This window comes from Hippopotamus amphibius, chromosome 2, assembly GCF_030028045.1.
Source record: "Hippopotamus amphibius kiboko isolate mHipAmp2 chromosome 2, mHipAmp2.hap2, whole genome shotgun sequence".
In the NCBI taxonomy this organism is placed as follows: Eukaryota; Metazoa; Chordata; class Mammalia; order Artiodactyla; family Hippopotamidae; genus Hippopotamus; species Hippopotamus amphibius.
The window spans coordinates 47846585-47868123 of NC_080187.1; the positions used below are offsets into that span (position 1 = coordinate 47846585).

The 21539-nt window shown below is 37.9% G+C and overlaps 1 protein-coding gene across 1 annotated transcript; it reads right to left on the reverse strand.

Annotated features, from left to right (window-relative positions):
- Positions 1 to 2976: 2976 nt before the first annotated feature.
- On the reverse strand, positions 2977 to 21229 carry LOC130846820 (cytochrome P450 1A4-like). The gene is made up of 7 exons (XM_057725284.1): positions 21211 to 21229; positions 17299 to 18137; positions 15871 to 15994; positions 10982 to 11071; positions 10772 to 10892; positions 7690 to 7776; positions 2977 to 5088 (listed from the first exon to the last, which is right to left on the reverse strand). Exons 2-7 carry the CDS (start codon positions 18118 to 18120, stop codon positions 4788 to 4790), a joined length of 1545 nt encoding a protein of 514 aa, XP_057581267.1. The 5' UTR covers positions 18121 to 18137; positions 21211 to 21229; the 3' UTR covers positions 2977 to 4787.
- Between the last annotated feature and the right edge of the window lie 310 nt (positions 21230 to 21539).

Below are 21539 nucleotides of genomic sequence, written 5' to 3' on the forward strand. Positions count from 1 at the left end.
ACTACACGGTTCACACGCTTTCCCGAATGTTGCCTACCAATGAGGGTACAACGTGTACTCTACTACTATTTGATTGGAGGGCTTAGGCCTCCTCTATGACGTGTCGTGACAGCTACCATACCTCCCTTTGTTCTGCTACCTTTGGCCGTTACTTTCTGGTACCAGCCGTTGGTCACGTCCGCAAACTTTTACTACATTCCTCGGAAATGAATCACCAGACATCTGTTATCTCTCACGGGGGAGTAGAGGGACAGGGGATTTCTCTTGTCTACAGGAAGCAAAGAGAGCAGGGAACTGGTCCAGGATGAGGTCCTAGGAACAATCTAGTCTTAGGTTTAAGCAGTAGGGGACAGGGCATAATTTTGTGTGTATGTTTATATCGTCCCTTCCAATATTCTCAAATCTCAAGTAAGCTTTCTTTAGAACTACTCCTAATTTTCAGTTATGCCATTGAAAAGTAGGTAAACCCCAACACCCATCCTTGAGTGTAAACATTACAGGGAGAAAGCAGTGAGCCCTTCTCTCCATCGGGAGTGTGCAGGAGAAGTGACAGATGCCATTAGACAACAAATGTGTCTGGTGAACTTAATGAATCGTCAGCTACCTATCTGTATGCATGCACATTGGCAAGATGAAGGGGTCGGTGCGGGAGAAACACTGACTTTTTGGAGCACATTTGAGATGTTACTTTTGGAAAGTTTCCGAAGCACTAGGACACACTTTGACAGCAGTCTGGGGAAAGAGAGAGAGGGGGGCTAATGATATCCAGCTGGGGTCTGATGCCATAAAAATGTGAGTTAAAAAAAAAAGAACTAAAGGTGTATTTGATGAGATCTGGATAGTATAGCAAAAACAGGTGTGAGAGGACTGAACAGATTTTTAAACTGAGGAGATGTAAGCAACAAGGTAGAAATTTTTTTAATTAATTAATTTATTGGCTGCATTGGACCTTTGTTGCTATGTGCAGGCTTTCTCTAGTTGCAGCAAGCGGGGGCTATTCTTCATTGCTGCGTGCAGACTTCCCGTTGTGGTGGTTTCTCTTGTTGCAGGGCACGGGCTCCAGGCACTCGGGCTTCAGTAGTTGCAGCACTTGGGCTCAGTAGTTGTGGCTCGAGGGCGCTAGAGGGCCGGCTCAGTAGTTGTGGTGCACCAGCTTAGCTGCTCCACGATGTGGGATCTTCCCAGGCCAGGGATTGAACCCATGTCCCCTGCACTGGCAGGCGGATTCTTAACCACTGCATCACCAGGGAAGTTCCAACAAGGTAGAAATTAAAATAGGAGCAGAGATTCCCCAAATACTATCCATACTAGAAACTCTCAGATACTTCCTTCTGCTAAAGCTTTTCTGGCTCCTTCCCATGATTCATTCATTTCATCATTACTTCATTCCCATATTCACTGAACAACCGTTTGTTGGTTGTCTGCTATGTGCCTGAAACAGTGCTGGACACCAGGGGAACAATGGAAGCCAAGCAGACTTGGCCCTGCATTTGCAGAGCTTGCAGGAAGTTGGGAAGATCAGCATTAAGATAATGGATGAAATCAGGTATTGAGGCAGGGATAGAGGATGGGTCAAGAGTGCATCAAATGAGTACAGCCTAGTGCCGTTCCTTTAGTAATAAATGTCAATATCAAGTCCGGAAAAGATAAAACTATGTTTAGTAAATGCGTTTTAAAACATCAAAAAGACTTTAATTAATATTCATTAAAATGAACATTTTGGAACTTGGTCATCACACTTAACTGAAAAATGCATTCACGCAGCATGCTTCCCATCCACAGGGGCAGCGATAAAGGCTACAGTATTGCCCGTGTGTGTGTGGTTTGTGGTTGATGTGGCTTGATAGTAATGCTGAATTAAGGTAAACTATTCTCTGTAAATAACTTGAAGGATAGAAAAAGACCTATAAACTTTTATGATTTGTATTTGTTTTGGCTCTCCCACTGTTAAAAATGTGTATCATAGAGAATCAGTTGCCTGCATCCTGCTTTTTATTCTTATCTGAAGAGGAAGCCAATGGTGCATTCCTCACAGGGCATTTGTTTTTATAGCCTGTTAAGCTGTAAAACAACTCCCTTTAGCTATTTCTGATTTAAGGTGTACATAGTTCGGTGCTTTTTTGTTTGTTTAAAGTATGAATCTTGGATTTTGTGGGGACGTCCTGTGTGAAACATCAAATCACGTATCCACGCATCTGGAGGCCTGGAAGCATCTGTAGATTTTACAGCCTAATTGATAATTATTTAGAGAGTAAAATCCCCGAAGACCCCTTCTATCTCTCAAAAATGGTCCTGATTTCTTACCCTGTCATGTGGGTTGATATCACGTCTGAATTATAGGTTAAACTGGGAAGAAATTAGAGGATTTCAATATGGGAATATATAAATGTCTTTATAAATTTGGGTGTAAGTTTTCTTCTTTGAAAAACACTTGGGACCAGACATATTCTGTGCTCACTTGCATCATGGATTGGATAGTTTCTTATTTGACCTTCATCTTCATGGTGTTACCAAAAGCCCCAAGGAGCTGTAGCTACAAGAAGGGCACGGTGCTATAAGTATCTATATGTACCTTTGTGTAGCTGGATATCTAATTTCTATTACTCTTTTTACTTCATATATAATGGCTTTAAGGACTTCACTCATCTTGGATTACCGCTGATGCATATATCCTTATATTATCAATTGCTCTATAGTCATAATGAATTGTGTGTAGTTTCCAGATTCTTATTTATGTTAATGTAAGTTATTTCAATATAAAATGTTGGTACACTGTGTTGCTTCTAATTATATTTCATAAAATGAATTATTTCCAGATAAGTAAATACATATAATTAAAAATAGCTCATTACATATTAAATGAAAAAGAAAAGTTATTTCTGTTTTGCTTTTAAATGTTCTTTTCCCTGTTTTATTCTTATCCATGTTTCTAAAATTACATAAACTGCAAACTTATGAATTATACAAAAAGCCCAATAGTACACTAATTATGTCTTAGGAGCAGAGTCAAAGTGAAAATCAGCATTTTACAATACAATGTGTTAAAATAAATGCATGGAATCATATTTGCTTACTGCTTAAAAAACAAAACCAACAAAAACAAGAGTTCAGAAAAACACAATTCCTTAAAGAAAATACCAGATAAACAGATAACAAGATTCCTACAGTGTTCCTGTCATTCCCATTATTATTGCCTATACAGAAGACCTGATAGTTTCTTACAGAAAAAAAATGTAAGGATAGTTTCAGTTTGACACACTGTCACGTGGATGATACGAATAATTTCAAAAGCTTTTACAAAAAAGGACAGGCAATCCAATTTGTTTATTCACAGGGATAATGCTAAAATTATTTGTACTTGGAAAGAAAGACGAAGTGGTGACTTTAATCCTCAATGTCTGTCAACATCCTGGTCAAGACGGTCATTATCTAGATGGTCTTAGGTCATTATCCCTAAGTGCTCTCTCCATTTGAATTAGACCCCAGACCTGCTCTCATCTCCCGCCTGGATTTCAAGCCCTTTATAATGCAACTCCCCTCAAAACTTCAGTCTGAAATTCTTAGTTTTTCACTGTCCATTTTTTGTCCCTTATATGCCTTAGCTCATTAACAAGCTAAATTAAAGAAGCACATACTTGGTGCTGGGTACTAGGCTGAAAAAAATTTTAATTGCTGCCTTTTTTTCCCTCATGTTATTATGAGCTGAATTCTATCTCCCCTCTAAGCTCATATGTCGAAATCCCAACCCCCAGTACCACAGAATGTAACTGTACGTGGAGATAAGGTCTTTAAAGATATAGTTAAGCTAAAAGGAGGCTGTGAGAATGAGGCTTGAATTGAATATAACTGTTGTCATAAGAAAAAGGAGAGACACAGGGATGGGTGGGCATAGAGAAAAGGCCATGTGAGGACAGCCCATCTACAGACCCAGGAAAGAAGCTTCAGGAGGAACCAGCCCTGCTGACACCTTGATCTTAGACTTCCTGCCTCCAGACCCGTGAGAAAACAAGTTCCCATTGTTAAAGCCACCCAGACTGTAGTGGTGTGTTACCGCAGCCCTTGCAAACGAATTCACATGTATATCTAGTAGGTATCAAAAGGAATTGTAACACCGTAAAAACACTAATTTGCCCTGAAGTTCAATTCCTAATCCAGAACACATAAGAGCCAATATAAAAATGGACTTTGAAGGACCTCCCCCACTTCACGTGCCTTTCCCCATCTCTCCAGATCTAGCGCAGCCCATCTATTATCACCAGGAAGTGTTCTCTGCTGCTCTGGACAACTCTAGCTCCCTTCTCTGGACCTCTTGAGTACCTAGCTCCTAGTCGTGTGGAAAAAAATATATATACTATCAGAACCTTGCTCTTATTCTGAACCCAACACTTAAAACAAACATCAGTACGCCTGTCTACTGTAGCTGGCGTAAAGGGAAGAAAGACAGAACTCCCCTGCCTGCTCGCTCCACCCACCAGTCATCATCCCCTTCACCCATGCTCACAGTAACACAGTGACACCTGGCACACCATCACCTGACACATGGTTTAAAACCCCTGAAATACATCACACTTCATTATTATCTTAAAATATCCTCATGAGACAAGATCTCTCCTATTAGAACTGGGGCTATACCATCCACTCAAAAAACAACTCTTATATTAGGATGACATAACAATGAACTGAACAGCACAGCTTAGGGGTATGACTTTTAAATTGCTTGTTAAATGAATGTGAAGCCCGTGATTTTTCTGAATTAAACAAAGAAGCCCTCCACCCAGTCTGAGAATCTATGAACAGGAACTTCTCGTGGAGCGGGCCTCTGCTTGAAGTCGGTATGGTTTTGGCTTCATGACTAGTCCATACATGGGTGTCAGGTCAAGCTCAGCTCCGGGGCATTTCTTCAGCTTGAGCTGCTGCAGAACTGTGGTAATGAAAATGAATATCTCATTTCGTGCAACATCTTCTCCGAGACACTTCCGGATTCCCATTCCAAAAATCAACACTTTCTCAACAAGACTTCTATTCAGTTCCATGTGTTCATTTAGAAATCTCTCAGGTCTAAATAAATTGGGATTATCCCAAACAGTTCTGTATAAAATAGACAAAAATAAAAATTATTAAAGAGATCATTTTAGCACTTTTACCTTTGTTGCCAACTTCTCCATAACGATTTTGTTTTGCATAACGTGTTTTGTTCAAGTTCAGAACATCCTTTATAAATTACATATATGTATATAGTTGTGGAGATAAGTAATTATATAATTATTATGGATATATATGTCATTCTTTCCTTTAATATGTTGACGAGTTTAGTTATCATAAAAATTTAGCACAATTATACTTATTTTTCACTGAAATGATTTCTGGCTCATTAAATAGTGAATAAAATACACGAAATGTATTTTAATTTTTTATTATCTTAAATGAATAATTCCACAAAATTCTCGCTAGAATTCTCCAAAATTGTGGTATAAATAAAAGGTAATAAATATTCAATCTCCTTTGCTTAGAGCAAAATGAGCAGGAACAATGAGACTGTTTAAGCCACACCTCTCAGTCTGGTGCTCTCTCACTATGTTAGGAAATAGCCTCCATACATCACACATCATACATCACAGGGAGCAGCCAAGTCTCCTGAGAGCAGCCCTGATTGAGGGGGTTGCTCACAGTTCCCAAGTTGTTGTGCATTTGGTTATCTCTTCTCCCTCCACGTTTTGTTACAGGCACCGCATCTGGCTCATCTATGACAACTAATGCGAGTGTGTTGCCTACATCCTAAGCCATACATCAGGGACTCACTTGTCTTCATAAAGAACTGGGTGTCTTTGCCTATAGATGTCACCCTCTTTCTAGGAGAAAAATTTGTTTTCTCTCTGCACCAGATGTCACGGACTTACAAGTCATACTCCGTCCTCCAATAAACTTCATTTTGTTCTCATACTGTTTTAAAAATAATTCATTGTTGCTAACATTTAAAAATCAGAAGATTCCGCATAAAAATGTACATTTCCAAGTTTTTTTTTTTATAACTGGAAGAGCTGATAACATTGGGACAATGCCCTACTCACCAATAGTTTACTGGGTTGAATTAGATACAACAGATGACCTCTTTCCACTGCTTCAACAAAGTACAGTTCTTTCATTTTGGGTATTTTCCACTGCTCAGTGGGTGCTTGAGTTTGTGACCTTTTAGATTAAACGTGAATATTTTCCCCATAGTATCGAGTCTTGAATTACATACTCATTTAACTTAAACAGGTGCCTCCATACAAATAATATTTCTTTATTAGCACCTGTGTTAACTGAGTTTGATCATTACTCGGTATTCAACATGATCACAAGTTCTTAGGATACTAGAACACTTGGGATATTTGGGGTTGTACCAACAGAAAATAAATGCCATTCAATTTACACTGACTGTATTTCTTCTTATAGTGGGTTTAAAATGCTTAGGTTTATCCAATATGATCACTGAGTGGAGAACAGATGTATCAATCTCTCTGACAATAAGTTTTCCAGTGGGACAGACTATGCAGTGTATTCTACCATTTTGCTGGTTACAGAGATTGTGAAACTGCTCTTAGGTACACAGGATAATCACCTCCCTCCCTAAAAGCCTGGAGCCTAAGCCATTGGTCAGATGAGATCTTGGGTGAAGATGGAGAGGCTGTACAGAGTACTGTACATACAGCCGGCTGAGTGTATAAGAATGCAATCTTGGGAATTCCCTGGCTGTCCAGTGGTTAGGGCTCGGTGCTTTCACTGCCGAGGCCCGGGTTCAATCCCTGGTCGGGGAACTAAGATCCCACAAGCCACACGGTGGCCAAAGGGAGGGAAGAAAAGACTGAAATCTTTACCAGTTTACTGGAGACATCAAGCCCTCACCACATGGAGGATATAATTTCCATTAAATAAGATTTACATATTAAACTGGATTTACCCTAGATATGAGTCCTGCTTCTGTTACCTGCTGAACATGTGATCTTAAGCAATTTGTTCAGTCTGGCTGAAAGTTTCTTCATCAGTAAAATTGGGATCCTGAGAGCACCACTATATAGGGTTACTGCTGAGGTCAGAGGAGATCAGCCTGAGCTTTTTGTGCCCAGCACACAGTGCGGGTCTATAACTATTAACTGTACTCATCGTTATTCCCACCACTGCCATCACCACTCATCACCCTCACTCTTCACTGTCTGAGGTACCTTCAGCTCAGCCTGCCCCTCCATAGTTGACATGGGCAAGCCTCTAGCTGCATTTTATTCACAAATATTTCTGAGTGCCTACCATGTGCTAGGCACTGCTCTAGGTACTGGGGTTGAGGAAAAAGCAAGCAAAGAGAGAGAGAGAGAGAGAGAAATCCCTGGCTTACACTCCAGTGGGGGATTTCAGGCTGCTTTTCAAATATCAGCTGGTCATACCCATGTAGAGGGTGAGCCCATGAAGTCCTTGGCTCACATCTCCCCCAGTGAGCCCACTTTTGAAATTCAATTTACCCTGAACAAATTTGTATTAACATTTCATTATTCCTATTATCTGTGAGGGAAGAAAACTGAATTTCTTTCCAACTTCTTTCAAGAGAAACAGAGGGAATGAAGTTTGGTTAAGAAGAATGTAAATTTTTCCCAGATTAATAAATAGCAAACAAACAACCAGCAAATTTTATCTCAAGAAATAATTTTGGTGACTTACTCATCATGATTTACTTGATACATGTTAATAAAGGTACATGTTTTCCTGGGAATGAAATAACCATTCAGAATGGTGTCTGCTGTGGTACTATAGGAAAGAGAAATACAGCATTACAGCACATCCTGGAAATTCAAATAACCCATCCCTAAGCTGCCTCCCACAATGCATGGACTAATTTTTATTAATCTTATTTTTTAATGTAATAATGATATGACATCTTTATAAATTGCTACTCATTCATTAATTGATATATCTTCTACCTATTGTCAAATCACTAATTTATTCTGTTTCTTGTATTTGTTAAACATATTGAGCACTTAATATATTGAAGGCATTGCTATGAGCTATAATCTCTAGAAAATTATCTCAATATTTCTATAACAGAGTTGGTCATAAGTAGACACATCCAATTACAACCGAAGACTATTAAGGAAATTATAAAGCATTTTCTTTGTACCCCATGTGCTTTTGGCTTTCATTAATAGATTAGAAAAACAAATCAGAACATCATTTAGTACTTGATGAGAGGAACTAGGAATTGAAATGGAATTGGAACTAGGAAATCTGAACTCTAGACACTCCTCTCAGTGAGATGTTGGGTAACTATCCTATCTACTCTATGGTTTCATTTCCCAGCTGTGAAATGATATTGGTTGTATTGGATGATCTCTATGTTGCCTCTAGAACAAGTATTCTATTTTTCTAGTCCCATATTCAGACTTCTTTACGCATACTGTACAGTTTCCCCTTTATACTTCTGTAATTATGCACAATTTATATTAAGTGAAGTTATATTTCCATATGGTACTCCCTAACTTCAGAGGTGGCCCTCACTCTTACTTCTCTACAGAGTAGTGACATTTCAGTGGGATGAGTTTGAGAACAGTCACTGGACACATTTGTCTTAGCCCCTTCTGGGTTCTCTCTCTGATTAGCTAACCTATAGAGAAGGTACATTTGATCCACAGTGATTAATGGGCTGGGCTGAGGAGCAGGGGAGACTGCAGTTGTCCAACTTTGCCAGAGTCTGAGTGGAGGTGTCTAATTCAGGTGAAAAGTATGCATAAGCCTCCTCAGCCTAACACTCAGTCAAACTGTGCAAACAAGCTCTGATCATTAAAAAAGTTAGTATTTGAAACTCCTTCTGACCCACTTTTGTCTTGCAGCTGGTACTGAGCTTTGGCAAATAACATGGACGTTATTCATTAGGTGCCCTCAAAACCTAGCAAAGGAGAAGGCCCAAAAAGGGATGGAGCTATTTGTTGGAAGGATTACCTGCTCCTTTGTGTAGCCACTTGCCTTTCTCAGTACTTTTCTGTCCACCCTCCCTCTGTGGATTTGGCTGCTCAAATTCTAATCTGTATAAAAAAAACCCACGTGCTGCTATTCTGTGGAAACCTAGCATGTAAAATTTGATTTCACTAATATTAAAATATGAGTGACTATATATTCTAAACAAGGACTCAATACACAAATGTATTCCTTGTAGAGTTTCTTTCTCTACATATTTATTTCTGAAACTTCATATATAAAAGTGCCTTTCTACATAACTTTTTAAGAGTGTATATGCGATAAATATTTACTAGGGTATTGTTTGATCTTTCGTTGTGTGCATACATATGTCGTACGTAATAGCAAAACTTTTGCCCCCTTTGCCTAAGATTGTTCCATTTACCTTTTTGAAATTAATTTCATTTTAACCTATTTTCTGCTTTTTGATCCTTTGTCCTTTCAAATGGAAACTGGTAAACATCCAAGTGTAGATTAATTCCAAACAGCATATTAATATATAAGATGCCTTTTATGTTTGTGCTAAAATTCTTGGTTTATATCACACTACTCTCATTGGCCAATGCAGCTGATCTTTTTATTTTATATATTAATTTCTTTCTTCACTTTTAATAATATAATGAATACTTATTTCATAAAATATTTCTCCCTATTAGCAAGGCCCTCAGATATGTTTTCAGGATTCAAAAGTGTTTCATTTCATCCCAAATGATGCCTGCAAACTTGGCAAGTCTGCCTGTTCCTGATTTCTTAGTAAAACTTGCAGGCTGTACTCTTTTATGAAGCACCCAAAGTCACCCTGTGGAAGCCTTTGGGACAGAGAGTTGCATCTTTAAATGTAGGACCTTTTTTATAAACTTAAGTTAAAGATGAAATCTGCTTCAATGAGAAAGGAGATCTGACATAAAGGGATCATTGTGAAGAGAGAACATCAGGTGTGGATATGGGGAGCAAACGAGAGAGGCAAAATACAGGGGACCAAGCAGCTCACTGTCTGGGCTTGATGCTGCTCAGCCAGCGGTCTGGCCCTTTGAGAAACCTGCGCTGAGGCCCCTGCATTCTGCTTGCCAATTACCACGTGGGGTGAGAGACAGTCCCACTTCTTCACTATTTAAAGGTGAGAAGAGAAAAAGCACAGAAAACTTAATTTTTTATTTTAATTTTGTGGAATGGAAACAGTTCAAAATACCAGAACTTTGGTTGTTCACTCACATATTGAATAAACCCTATCTACTTAAACTATATCAGCATGCATTTGGAAGCTAGAGAATCTGGCATACGGTTCAGTAAACTTTCAAATATCTATAAATGTATACTCTGTTTAATCTATTATCTATATCCAACACTAGCTTCCTTGGTCTATTGGCCAGCAAAATTCTTAGCTACTAAAAATGAAGCCACATCATATCAGCAGGTGCCCAAGGCTGCTCACAGAGGGAAGTTAAGTGAGTTTGTATGACGCTTAACAGCCAAATGTAAATTATGGTTGGATTATCCATTGCTCCAAATTCCTATATCCTTCTCGCCCCTACATTAGTAAATATAAGATGAAAGTTAATGGCATCATAGTTTAGCTATGAAAAATATTCACAAAATTTGCCTTGCTCTATGTTAAAATTTCATTAAAGGGTTTCAAAAGAAAATAAAATGCTTTAAAATAATATTAAAATCACATTAACATAATATAGATTTTAAAGCACTTAAAATATTCATTCTAACGCCTTAGATTCCTCCCTCCTCCCCACACCATCTTTGGGACAATTGTTATCCCAAAAGAGAAGCATATCCTTACCAATGAGGAATAGTAAAAGGAAGAAAGGAGGCATGTCTGAATATTTCATTTATAAAAGCTTCTGTGTAGGGTAAAATTTTCCTGTCTTCAAACCTGGGTGATTTCATCCCAATGTTTCCATCTGGGGAAAAACATTTTTTTTTAAAACTTAACTTAAAAGTGAAAGTATTTTCTTATGAGAATTATATTTTTCATCTGAAAGCATGTTACCAATTTCTTCTTGAATTTTGGCTTGAATTTCTGGATAGTGTATCAAATAGAGAAAACTCCAATATAGACATGTTGATATTGTTTCAAACCCTGAAAAAAAAAAAAGAGAGAAAAAGCGTCTTGAAAAAAAGTATTACCAAAATTGGACCCTCAATTTACTCTGTATTTGAATACTAAGAATCCAGGGGAAAGAATCTAAATATGATTATCAATTAATAATACAATTATTCTACATTAAGGTTTATTTCAAAATATAGGCTTAACCTCTTACCCACTAGAAGAGCCACTATCAATACAACAGAGAGCAGCAAATGTTAAGAATGTGGAAAAATTAGAACTCAGTGCATTGCTGGCAGAAATGTAAAATGGTGCACTCACTATGGAAAACAATATAAAGCGTCCTCAAAATATTTAAAAAAGAATTACCATGTGATCCATCAATTCAAAAGAGCTGAAAGCATGGGTTTAAAAAATTATTTGTACAACCACGTTCATGGTAGCATTATTCACAATAGCCTACAGATGGAAACAACCTACATGTCCATCAATGGATGAATGGATAAACAAAACGTGGGATATGCATGGAATGGAATATTATGCAGCCTTAAAAAGAAGGAGATTCTGTCACTTGCTACAGTATGGATGAATCTCAAGGACATTATGCTAAATGAAACAAACCAGTCACAAAAAGGAAAAATACTGAGTTATTCCACTCATATGAAGTATCTAATGTAGTCAAAATCCTAGAAACATAAATTAGAAAGGTAGTTGCCTAGGGCTGGGAGTAGGGGGAAAGGCAAATTGGGGTTTAATGGGCATAGAGTTATAGTTTTGCAAGATGAAAAAGTTCTAAAGATCTGTTGCACAACAATGTGAATATACACAACACTACTGAATTGTACACATAAAAATGTTTAATACAGTAAATTTACTATTATGTGTTTGCAACCACAATAAAAAATGAAATAAAAAATTTTAAATATATAGGTATATCTATAAGGCAAATGAAAACACTGGAAATATTTCACTACAAAATAAACCATTGTTATGATAATAATAATGGCTATGATCTATGTATAATAATAATATAATAAATCATAAATTGCTATTGAATGCTTATTCTGTTCTATGCTCATTTTACTGAAGAGAAAACTGTTGCCTCAAGGACATTATGGACCTTGCGCAAGGTGACAATTCAGAAGAGACAGAGTCAAGACTTAAACTTGGACTTATCTGGCTTCAAGACCATAAGTTTGTATAAGTGCGTAATGGAAGGTTGAGTACATTGAATATTTTTATACTAATTTTTAGTGTACTCGCTTTGTTTTAAAATTCATCCTTTAAAAAAGGTATCTTCACTTTTGATATTATCTATACATTGGTAAGATGTTTTTCATTACAAAAAATAAAATCCAGAAACTATGTAAAACTTCATCTTTTTCTCAAGGATGACTTTACACTACATCAAAGAATGTAATCAGTTCTTGAAAACTAACGCTCAGAAATACCACATTAAACAGCTCTTTTAGGCTGTTTTAATTACAAATTCAGCATGTGCAAGAAAGGCACCCAAATAATAGCTTCAGAGCAAAGTAAACTCCTTCCCAAACATCTCTTCTCAAGACCTGGTTTTACAGTTTTTTGAACAAGGCCATCTCTTACAGTGAGCCGGCAGATTCAACAGTTCTCGTGCCACAAAAGTTCTAATATGAATTCATAGTGCAAGGAATTATCCTAAAAGTAAGTTGTCCAAGTGAAGTTGCCCACAATGGTGTTTGTAGTAACATACAGTACTGTGCGAGAATATGGACTTCTATTCAGAATATATTGATTCTATTCACTACCAAAAGAAAAACAAAACAAGCCATGAATGCTGCATGTAAGACACTGATTTTACACATTGTAGAGCCATGGGCATTACATCCAAGACCTAGGACTACCTGGATAAATAACAGGATTCATATTTCAATCATCATAAATTTTTCTGTTTATATCAAGGCTTAAGCCACCTATTATTTATCTTGGCAAATCATCTAAAAATCGAGCTTATAATAAACTATTTTGGGAATGACTGACTATAGCTAAAGGAGAAACTGAATTATCTCTATGATCAATTTGAAAAGTCAAATACAGAAATATAAATAATAATATAGCAGAGTTGATAAAACTGTGTGCTCACAAATTTCGTACACTAAAATGTGTGGTTTAGCACTCACTCTTTTATTCTAATAAAGCATTCTATTATGTACCACTAGTGAGGTAGCAGACACATGTAGAAGTTTTTAAATTAATTTTCTTTATTACTCTTATCTGAATTCAAAATGCAAACTACTTCAGACAGGTTTGTTGCATGAATAAATGCTTTATACAGTAATGCATTACACTGGATACTATTTATTCTTCACACATTTTATCCAAACCATATTTAACTGGGTTGTGCACATCTGGTGGAACTCTTCTATCTCCTAATCATTTTAGTTATTTGCCATAATTTTGTATCTGTTGATTACTTCAGGATCTCGGCAGTATTATATAGTTCTGAAATACATTTATTAGCTATCTCATGGAATCGAGATGAAAATAAAGCCCACTTGATACACTATTCACACACACACACACCCAGGCTTTTGTCCTCAGTGGTGTTCAGGCTTTAAAAAAATGTCCTGACAAATTCTAACTGTATTTAGCATCAGATAGTCGGCAGAAGAAATGCTAAGAACAGCATGATCAAATCTATATGCTAAGTAACCACTGCATCCATCAGGTTTAAATCATGACCAAAATAATAAATATATACAAATGTGTGGGAAGGGGGAGCAGAGGCATTTGCATGAGGAAAAATAATACAAACCTAAACAAATGCCTCTGTTTGTAAAGAAAACTCAGGAACACAAATACGCGTACATAAATCCTAGAAAAAAGCGAACCCAATTGCCGATAAGTATGGCATAAAGAAAAAAGGAAAAAACAAATTTGAAGAATATTCCACCTAAAATGAAACTACTAAAACACCTTTAGAATTTTGTTGTTGTTGTTGTTGTTATACTAAGGGAATTTGCTTTCTGCAGTCTAATATCTTACAGGAAATATAAGAAATTTGATAGTGTCAACACAAACAATGAACAATCTATAATAGGAATAGAAAAGAGTTTTATTCAAGCTAAGCGGAGGACGATAGCCCAGGAGACACAGATTCAAGAAGCCCTTGAACTGTGTTTCCCCAGAATACAAAATGGGGAAGCTTTGTATAGGCAAAAACTTCAAAGTTACGTAAGCTGTCTGTCAAGAGTGATGGCTGGAGCTGGCAAAATGTAAGTGTAGTTGTTAAACAAGGCTTGGCTGAGGTCTGAAATGGTTGCTTAGTTACAAGGGGAAAACTTCAAACCATAAGGTTGCAGCTGACAGCTACAAGCAGATGTTGTTTTGTAAATGGCTGGTGTCATCTTTGAGTCTCATACAGCGCAGAAAATTCAAGTTCTCAGTGATGCAGGAACATGCCTGAAACCACAACCACAGTGGCCATCCAGCTCCATTATGGATTCCTGAACCACAGTTTTATATTTTGTCAAAACAAAGAATGAACATAAAACATGACGGGTACATTCATTCAAGGTTTCAAAAAAGACAGGTTAGTATATTTACAATGAGTCAGCAGGACCTTGGTGACGGAGAAGGAAACTTCATCTTCAAAGGAGTACTAGCCTTGGTGTCATAGGAAGGACAGGGGAGTGATATATAGATTATCCCTGTCTCCAAGTAGCCATTTTTTTAAAATTGTTAAGCAGATGTACAATGCACGTTTGACAGGCCATAAGACGACACGTCATTCTAGGTGGCATAAAGCTCAGGCCAAATCATGTATCCACCGTGATGATTTCCCCACACCTCAATATGTGAACATTTCTTCCATCAATAGGTAAAAATGATTTGGAAGAAAACCATGAAATGTAAGAATGACAGTAGTGTGGTGTCTTTCTGAAAAGGGCTTTGGTAATCTGTATGAAAAACTCAAGAATCCTTTTATTAGGTGACCCAGAAATTCTGCTTCTTAGCATAAGACTGATGAAAAATGAGGCAAAACCGATGTACAAAGATGGTCATCTTAGTGTTGGCGAGATATTCAATATCTGCGTTACTGAGATAGCAGACTGGTAAGATGTAGGGGGTACTGGCCATGGAGTATTATGCAACTGTTAGAAGCAGCTAATTAGAAATATATCTGACAACCATCATTGGATCTTAAAAATATAGGGCTTCATGAAAAAAGTTAGAAATAAGTTGAGATGTAAATAACAATGGTAATTTACATATATTAAAGTTCATGGTAATATAAGAATATATGCTAATATATGAAAATATAAAGCCTATTTTATAAGAACACATGAAACAAAAAACAGCACTTAAACAGATTAAGAATAAATGTCAATGGGTTGGGAAAGGGACTGGGAGTGGAATGTAGGGATCAAAGTAGTAAATGGCTGATATCAAAAGAGGGAAATACTCTAAACTGTAAACAGTGCAAAACAGAAAATTGCGATTAATCTTTGTTTGCCTTAAATATTTTTTTCATAAATTTATTTATTTATTTATTTATTAGCTGTGTTGGGTCTTCGTTGCTGTGCGCGGGCTTTCTGTATTTGCAGCAAGCAGGGGCTACTCTTCATTGCAGTGCGCTGGCTTCTCATTGTGGTGGCATCTCTTGTTGCGGAGCACGGGCTCTAGAGTGCAGGCTCAGTAGTTGTGGTGCACGGGCTTAGTTGCTCCACAGCATGTGGGATCTTCCCAGACCAGGGCTCGAACCTGTGTCCCCTTTATTGGCAGGCGGATTCTTAACCACTGTGCCACCAGGGAAGCCCTCACCTTAAATATTGATAAATACTCTCACATACCAGCTCCAAAGAGGTCATTCACAGTGCTTATGATTTCATCATCATTTAAGGTGGCTGTTTTGGTAGCAGCATATTTGTTGTGGCACGTATTGATCAGAGCATCAGTGATATCTCGGATATTGTCCTAAGGATACAAACCTTAACGTGATTATTCATCCCAACCTACATTTTACAGCATATATGACTCTCACGCAAGAAGAGCCATATTATCATGTAACTTGAAATGAACCCAATTAGCTTAGAAATACAAAGAACATAAATAGGTCATTTGAAACCTTGCAACCAATTTTGCTTGTCAATGATAACGCTCAGTCTTAAGAGTGTAGAATAGAAAGCCAAGTTACCAAACTCAAATTTCTTCTTAAAAGTTTTGTTTCAATCAATAAAGAGTACACCTATGTCTGGAAACACACTTAGAAAAATCAGAGGTTAACTTTTTATAGAGAAATTGGTAGGCAATAAATATAATAAGAGGTTTTCAAACCTACTGTAAGGATTTGACTATAATCACCATACAGAAGGAAGTGGGGCTGGAGTAGGTCAGGGAGTAGGAAGAAAAATTTATGAATTTCACAAACTTTTTTACATCCGGTCTCTGATCTAGAATTCCCGGCTGGTACCTTGAAACAGATTATTTCCTGCCTCTTCTTTTTAATCGGAGGGCACTTAAGTCTTCACAGTTTTTCATTTGTTCAATCACCCACCTTCTCATTTTTTTTTCCACTGATGCTCTCCTCTCAGCATATTGGTCCCCAAGAACTAGGATTCTTTCTAGTACATGCATACTTCAAGAGAGAAATTTACTCTTCTGTGGGCCATCGAATTAGACCAAAAATACCTCAATGGCCTCACAAGAAGGTTTGCTTCTGTCATCTGGAGAACATTCTACATGTGTTATGGTGTCAAAGTTTATGTCTTCATGGGAAAGAAACTCAAGTAGAATATGAGGGTAAATTGGAAGCTTCCTATAGAATATTTTTTATAATTATCCAAAGCACTTGCTGAAAAAAATATGCTGTTACTTTTAAGACCTCATAGTTTCAGATATAAAATTAGAGAAACAAAATTATTGGGTCATTTATTCAGGAAACTCACCTACATGCTGGTCATCATTTATCAGCCAATTACAGGTTCATAATTCAAGTATGTGCCTTATCTGCACACTAGGGAAATTTCTGAGGTCTCAAAAAATTCAAATCTCTTCTTAGGGTCCCTACATGGGAACTAAGTAATACTGCCCTATAATCTCTCTGGACCTCATATTTACCAATAGTTTGGGTAAATTTCATTATGGAAACATTACAGTGAAAGAACCAAGGAAGTACATAAAGCTGTTTAAGTTCTCAATGCATCGCACCTTTTTTTCTTTTTTCTTTTTTTTTGGCTTCTCACCAAATCCCTTGTTCTGGCATGAATTTAAGCCCTTACCTTATCATATGTTGTAAGATGATCTTGGACATGTAGAGCAATAAACTGATTCAGGGCCTGATAAAACTCCCGGGGAGCGTTTACAATTTGCAGCGGAAGGTAGCGGAAATATGGTATGAAATCGGCAGGATTAGCAGCGCTGGAGGCCTTGAGTAAGTCATCGTTCGTTTTAACTATTCTAAGAAACTCCTCATCACTGTGGTCATATCTCTTGCCAAAGCAAAGGACACAGACAACGTTGGCCACCGCACATGTAATAGCACTTCTGGGTTCAAAGCTGCCACTCTTGGAAGTCAGCTCTGCAAAGACTTTTACCAGCTCAGAAACTTCCTCTATGACACGTTCCTCAAGTAAGCAAGAGCAGGTGGAAGATTTTGCTTCTGCTTTAGAAAATGTTCGTAAAGCATTGGAAGCAATTTTCTTGTGAAGCTTCCAACTCTCTCCATAATTGACCGAAAATGTAAGACTCTTTCCTTTTGCCAGGAAAGAAAATGTATGCATGTTAGGCCGGCCTGCAAAATGCTCTCCGTCCTTGAGTAGTACTTGTTTCACCATTTCTATCCCATTCACCACCAGGACAGGCACCATGCCAAGTTTGATGAGAAAGACATCTCCATATTTCTTTCTCATCTCCATGAATGTAAGGTAAGGACGGTCTCCAAGCTGAAGAAGATTTCCTATGATGGGGAAGGACCATGGGCCAGGAGGAGACACCCGCTTTCTCCCTTTGCTCCTTAATGCTCTTACAAAAACAAAAACCATCACTAAAATTATGAGAGAAGTGGTCACCTCTCCAGGAGTGACTGCCATGCTGAATATCATTTTCAGGAATAAAACACCTAAAAAAGAAAAACGTAACCCTTATTTTTGCCATTCTAAGCATAGACTAAGCAGTCTTTCTCCACTTAAACATTTAGAGGAAAAGTACAGACTCTGTATTTATTTGAAGGCTATTATTAAACAATGCAAGGAGGACAAAATTAAATTCTTGTAAAATGCACTGTATTGTTATCTCAATTCTATTATTTTCACAGTTCTAACCACAAGACCAAATCTTTTTAGGTCAGTCTTCGTCTATGGTTGACACTACAGACAGAAGAGTACAAGTCAATGTAGAAAGCAGCCTGGTGGGTGGGAAAGGGATTGAGGCGATGGCAGCTAATTTCATACTCTTTAGGTGGAATCTTCATCCTGTCACTTAATCTAAGTGCATCCCAGTTGTCTCATTTGTGTCTTACCTAACAGAATTAGTTACACATTCTTTCAACAAATATTTATTGAATACCCCTATGTCAGGCACTAAAAATACAAAACAAAATTTCACCGACTAATGAGGAAACTAGATAAACAAAAATAAGATTACAAAGTAAAAAGTGCTATGGAGAACTGTGTATGTAGTGGTCTGTCATTGAGGATGAAATGAAATCATTATCAAAAAGTACTCAGTGAATTACAAGCCATTTGGTAGATATCTAATTGGCTGTCTGCCTAGCCTGTTCTCGCACTTCTCAGCCTGCTTATAAAAGTGACTTCCTGAAGCAATTTTACTGTTTTGAAACCTGCCCTCATAGTCACGGATAATTGCTCCAAGGATGAACACTTGACCCAAGATGAACCTTCCTTAGGAATATGGAATCGGGACTGTGGAAGTTCATCTTCTCATTGGGCAGCTAGATCTGTAAGATATAAATCTGAAAATACTGTTTGGGGACCTTTCATCTATCAGGAGGACCTGAGAAACTGTGAAAGCAGGTCTGAAAAATAAATGAAGTAGAAAGGAAAAGAAACAGAAAGAGGCCTCATGACTTTGCATTCACTGTTTCTAGTACCTTCATGAGATCTTGTCCTTGGATTGAATTCTTTCCTGCTTAAACTAGCTAGAATTAGTTTCTGTTACTAGAAACCAAGAGGGTCCTACCCACCCCTCTCCTTTGCAAAATAAAGTTTAGTACACATGAAGAGTATTTTTGTTAGCTATTTCATTTTATAGTAACTATAGAGAGAATACAAAACTTTCTGTCCCTTGAAAGAATACAACTAAATTTCACACTTCTCAGATTACTTCCTGAGACAAATAACATTGGTGGGCAGGAGACCCATTGGCCAGTGTAAATATCCAGTTCTTTTTGAGCTTTTGAGTAGGTCAACACTTGATTTCCATAATATGGAGAAACCTGAACACCCAGCCAATTAGACATCCACTAAATGGCATATATATATATATATATGTATATATATATATATATATACATATATATATATATACACACATATACATGCGCATACATACTGGGAAGTATTCTTGCAAGCAGCAATGAATTTGCTTTCCAGTTCAAAAGAAAATGATATGATGATAAAAAGCACTACACTTATGTTGTACTTAAAAAAAGCACTAAGGATCAAAAAAATGTGTTATCTTAATGCTCCCACTCTGAATATGCAAGAAAACCCTTTTCACCTATTTTATCTGATTGTTTCACTTTGCCAACTTCACAGCTCAAATCTGGCTAATTACACCAACTTGGTTGGTACTGTTTCTAAGGAATTAACTTGGTTGGTACTTTCTAAGGAATTAACTTTGGAGTTAAAAGCGAAAGATCAACTTCCTTTTATGGGGGAAAAAAATGTGCCTTTAAACTAAAAAGAAAAACAGAGTCCCTAATCAATGCAACAGCTACAATCTGCAAAACTTTCCTTTTCTCTTAGGAAGAAAACAGTGAGAACATCATTGTGCTGTGGCTTTGCAGCATACTGATTTTGTGAAACCTCTCCTGCTTCCATGATCATTTATTGCTCTCTTACCAGGTGCCAGATCCAGAACTAAGCACTAAATCCACAGTCTTTCAAAACTCATACCTCTGTGAAGTAATGTATCATCCTGTTACGCAAAGGCTTCGCGAGATAAAGTTATTTTCCTCATTTATTTCCCAAGTGTTTGAGCTTAATAATGAATCACCAATTACTTCTAGCATTTGCTTTTTCCCAAAATTCAGTTTATCTTAGGCATTCACCAAACTGCCAATTTGCACATTGACAATTATCAGAGGCGTTTCCAAAGTAGACTACTACATAGATGAGAAGTGGGTGTGGCCGGAAGTTGCTGTGGTTTGACTCCCACAAAGCAGAATGGGTTTCCTCCCCTACCTCTTTCCCTATTTGGCTGTGTTAAATTATAGTGTCTTTTGGCCTCAGTTTCCTCATGTGTGAAATGGTCCCTTCAGACTAGAAGACTCTGAAGGCCAGCTCCAGCCTTCAGTAATCAAAGTTAGAAGGAAAAACTGGGCAGAAGCCTGAGTGTGATGTCCAGGGTTAATTGCTTGGCTACAGTGTGTTGCCAGAGTTTCCAGAGCAGTTAACAGTTCATCAACAAATGTAAGTAACTGTGTGATCACCCTGGATTCTTTTTCAACTTGGGCCCTTCTAGTCTGTAATGAAATTCTCCTTGGCAGTTTACCAGACCCAGACGCGTTGCCAACTTTCCCAGCAACTTTCTTGGAAAGCTCTGAAGGCACATTCTGTCCTGTTGTTTTGGAGTGAACTAGGACTGAAAACAGGGGGTATACAGCTCCCTAAGGGTGGGCTGCTGCATCGTCAAAAATTCAAGGTGAACTCTAACCCCTTAAGAGAAGAACCAGGTGAAAAAAAGCATAAGTAGGTTGAAGACTTTTGCTTTGGTTCTCAAACCTAGACACACACATTGGACCTCCCTCGGAAGCTGTGAAACCATTGCAATATCCACGTCCCAAATGGACCAATTAAATCCAAATCTCTAGGGGTGGGTGCATGTTAAAAAAAATCTCCTCTATATCACTAAGGGATAGTCCAGCTTGAGGACTTTTTGGAGAGAAAACAACCTGCTATGAGACTAACAAATCCATTCGGCCAAATTACAGTGAAACTTGGAAGGTTTACCTGCGCCCAGAAACCTTGCAGTCAGTGAGAGGAATCTGGCGGAGGGATCTAATCACAGAGGTTTTCCAGAAAGTTGAGTGTATCCTAGGAAACAGGAACAGTGTGGTCACAGCAGCAGGCCTGGGGAAAGGCTGGGAGAGAATGCTCTGGGAATAGAGAATGAGGGGTGGAATCTGGACCTGTGTGGGGAGGAGTTTGGAGTTGGATTAGGGCATTTGAGAGCTAGAAAGAGGCATGGAAAGCCCTCTGCAGCCAGAATTGGGCCGTGGAAGCTGGGAGATTCCAGCGTGAGTGGAGCGAGAAGCACCACACCTGGAGTATGGCGTCTG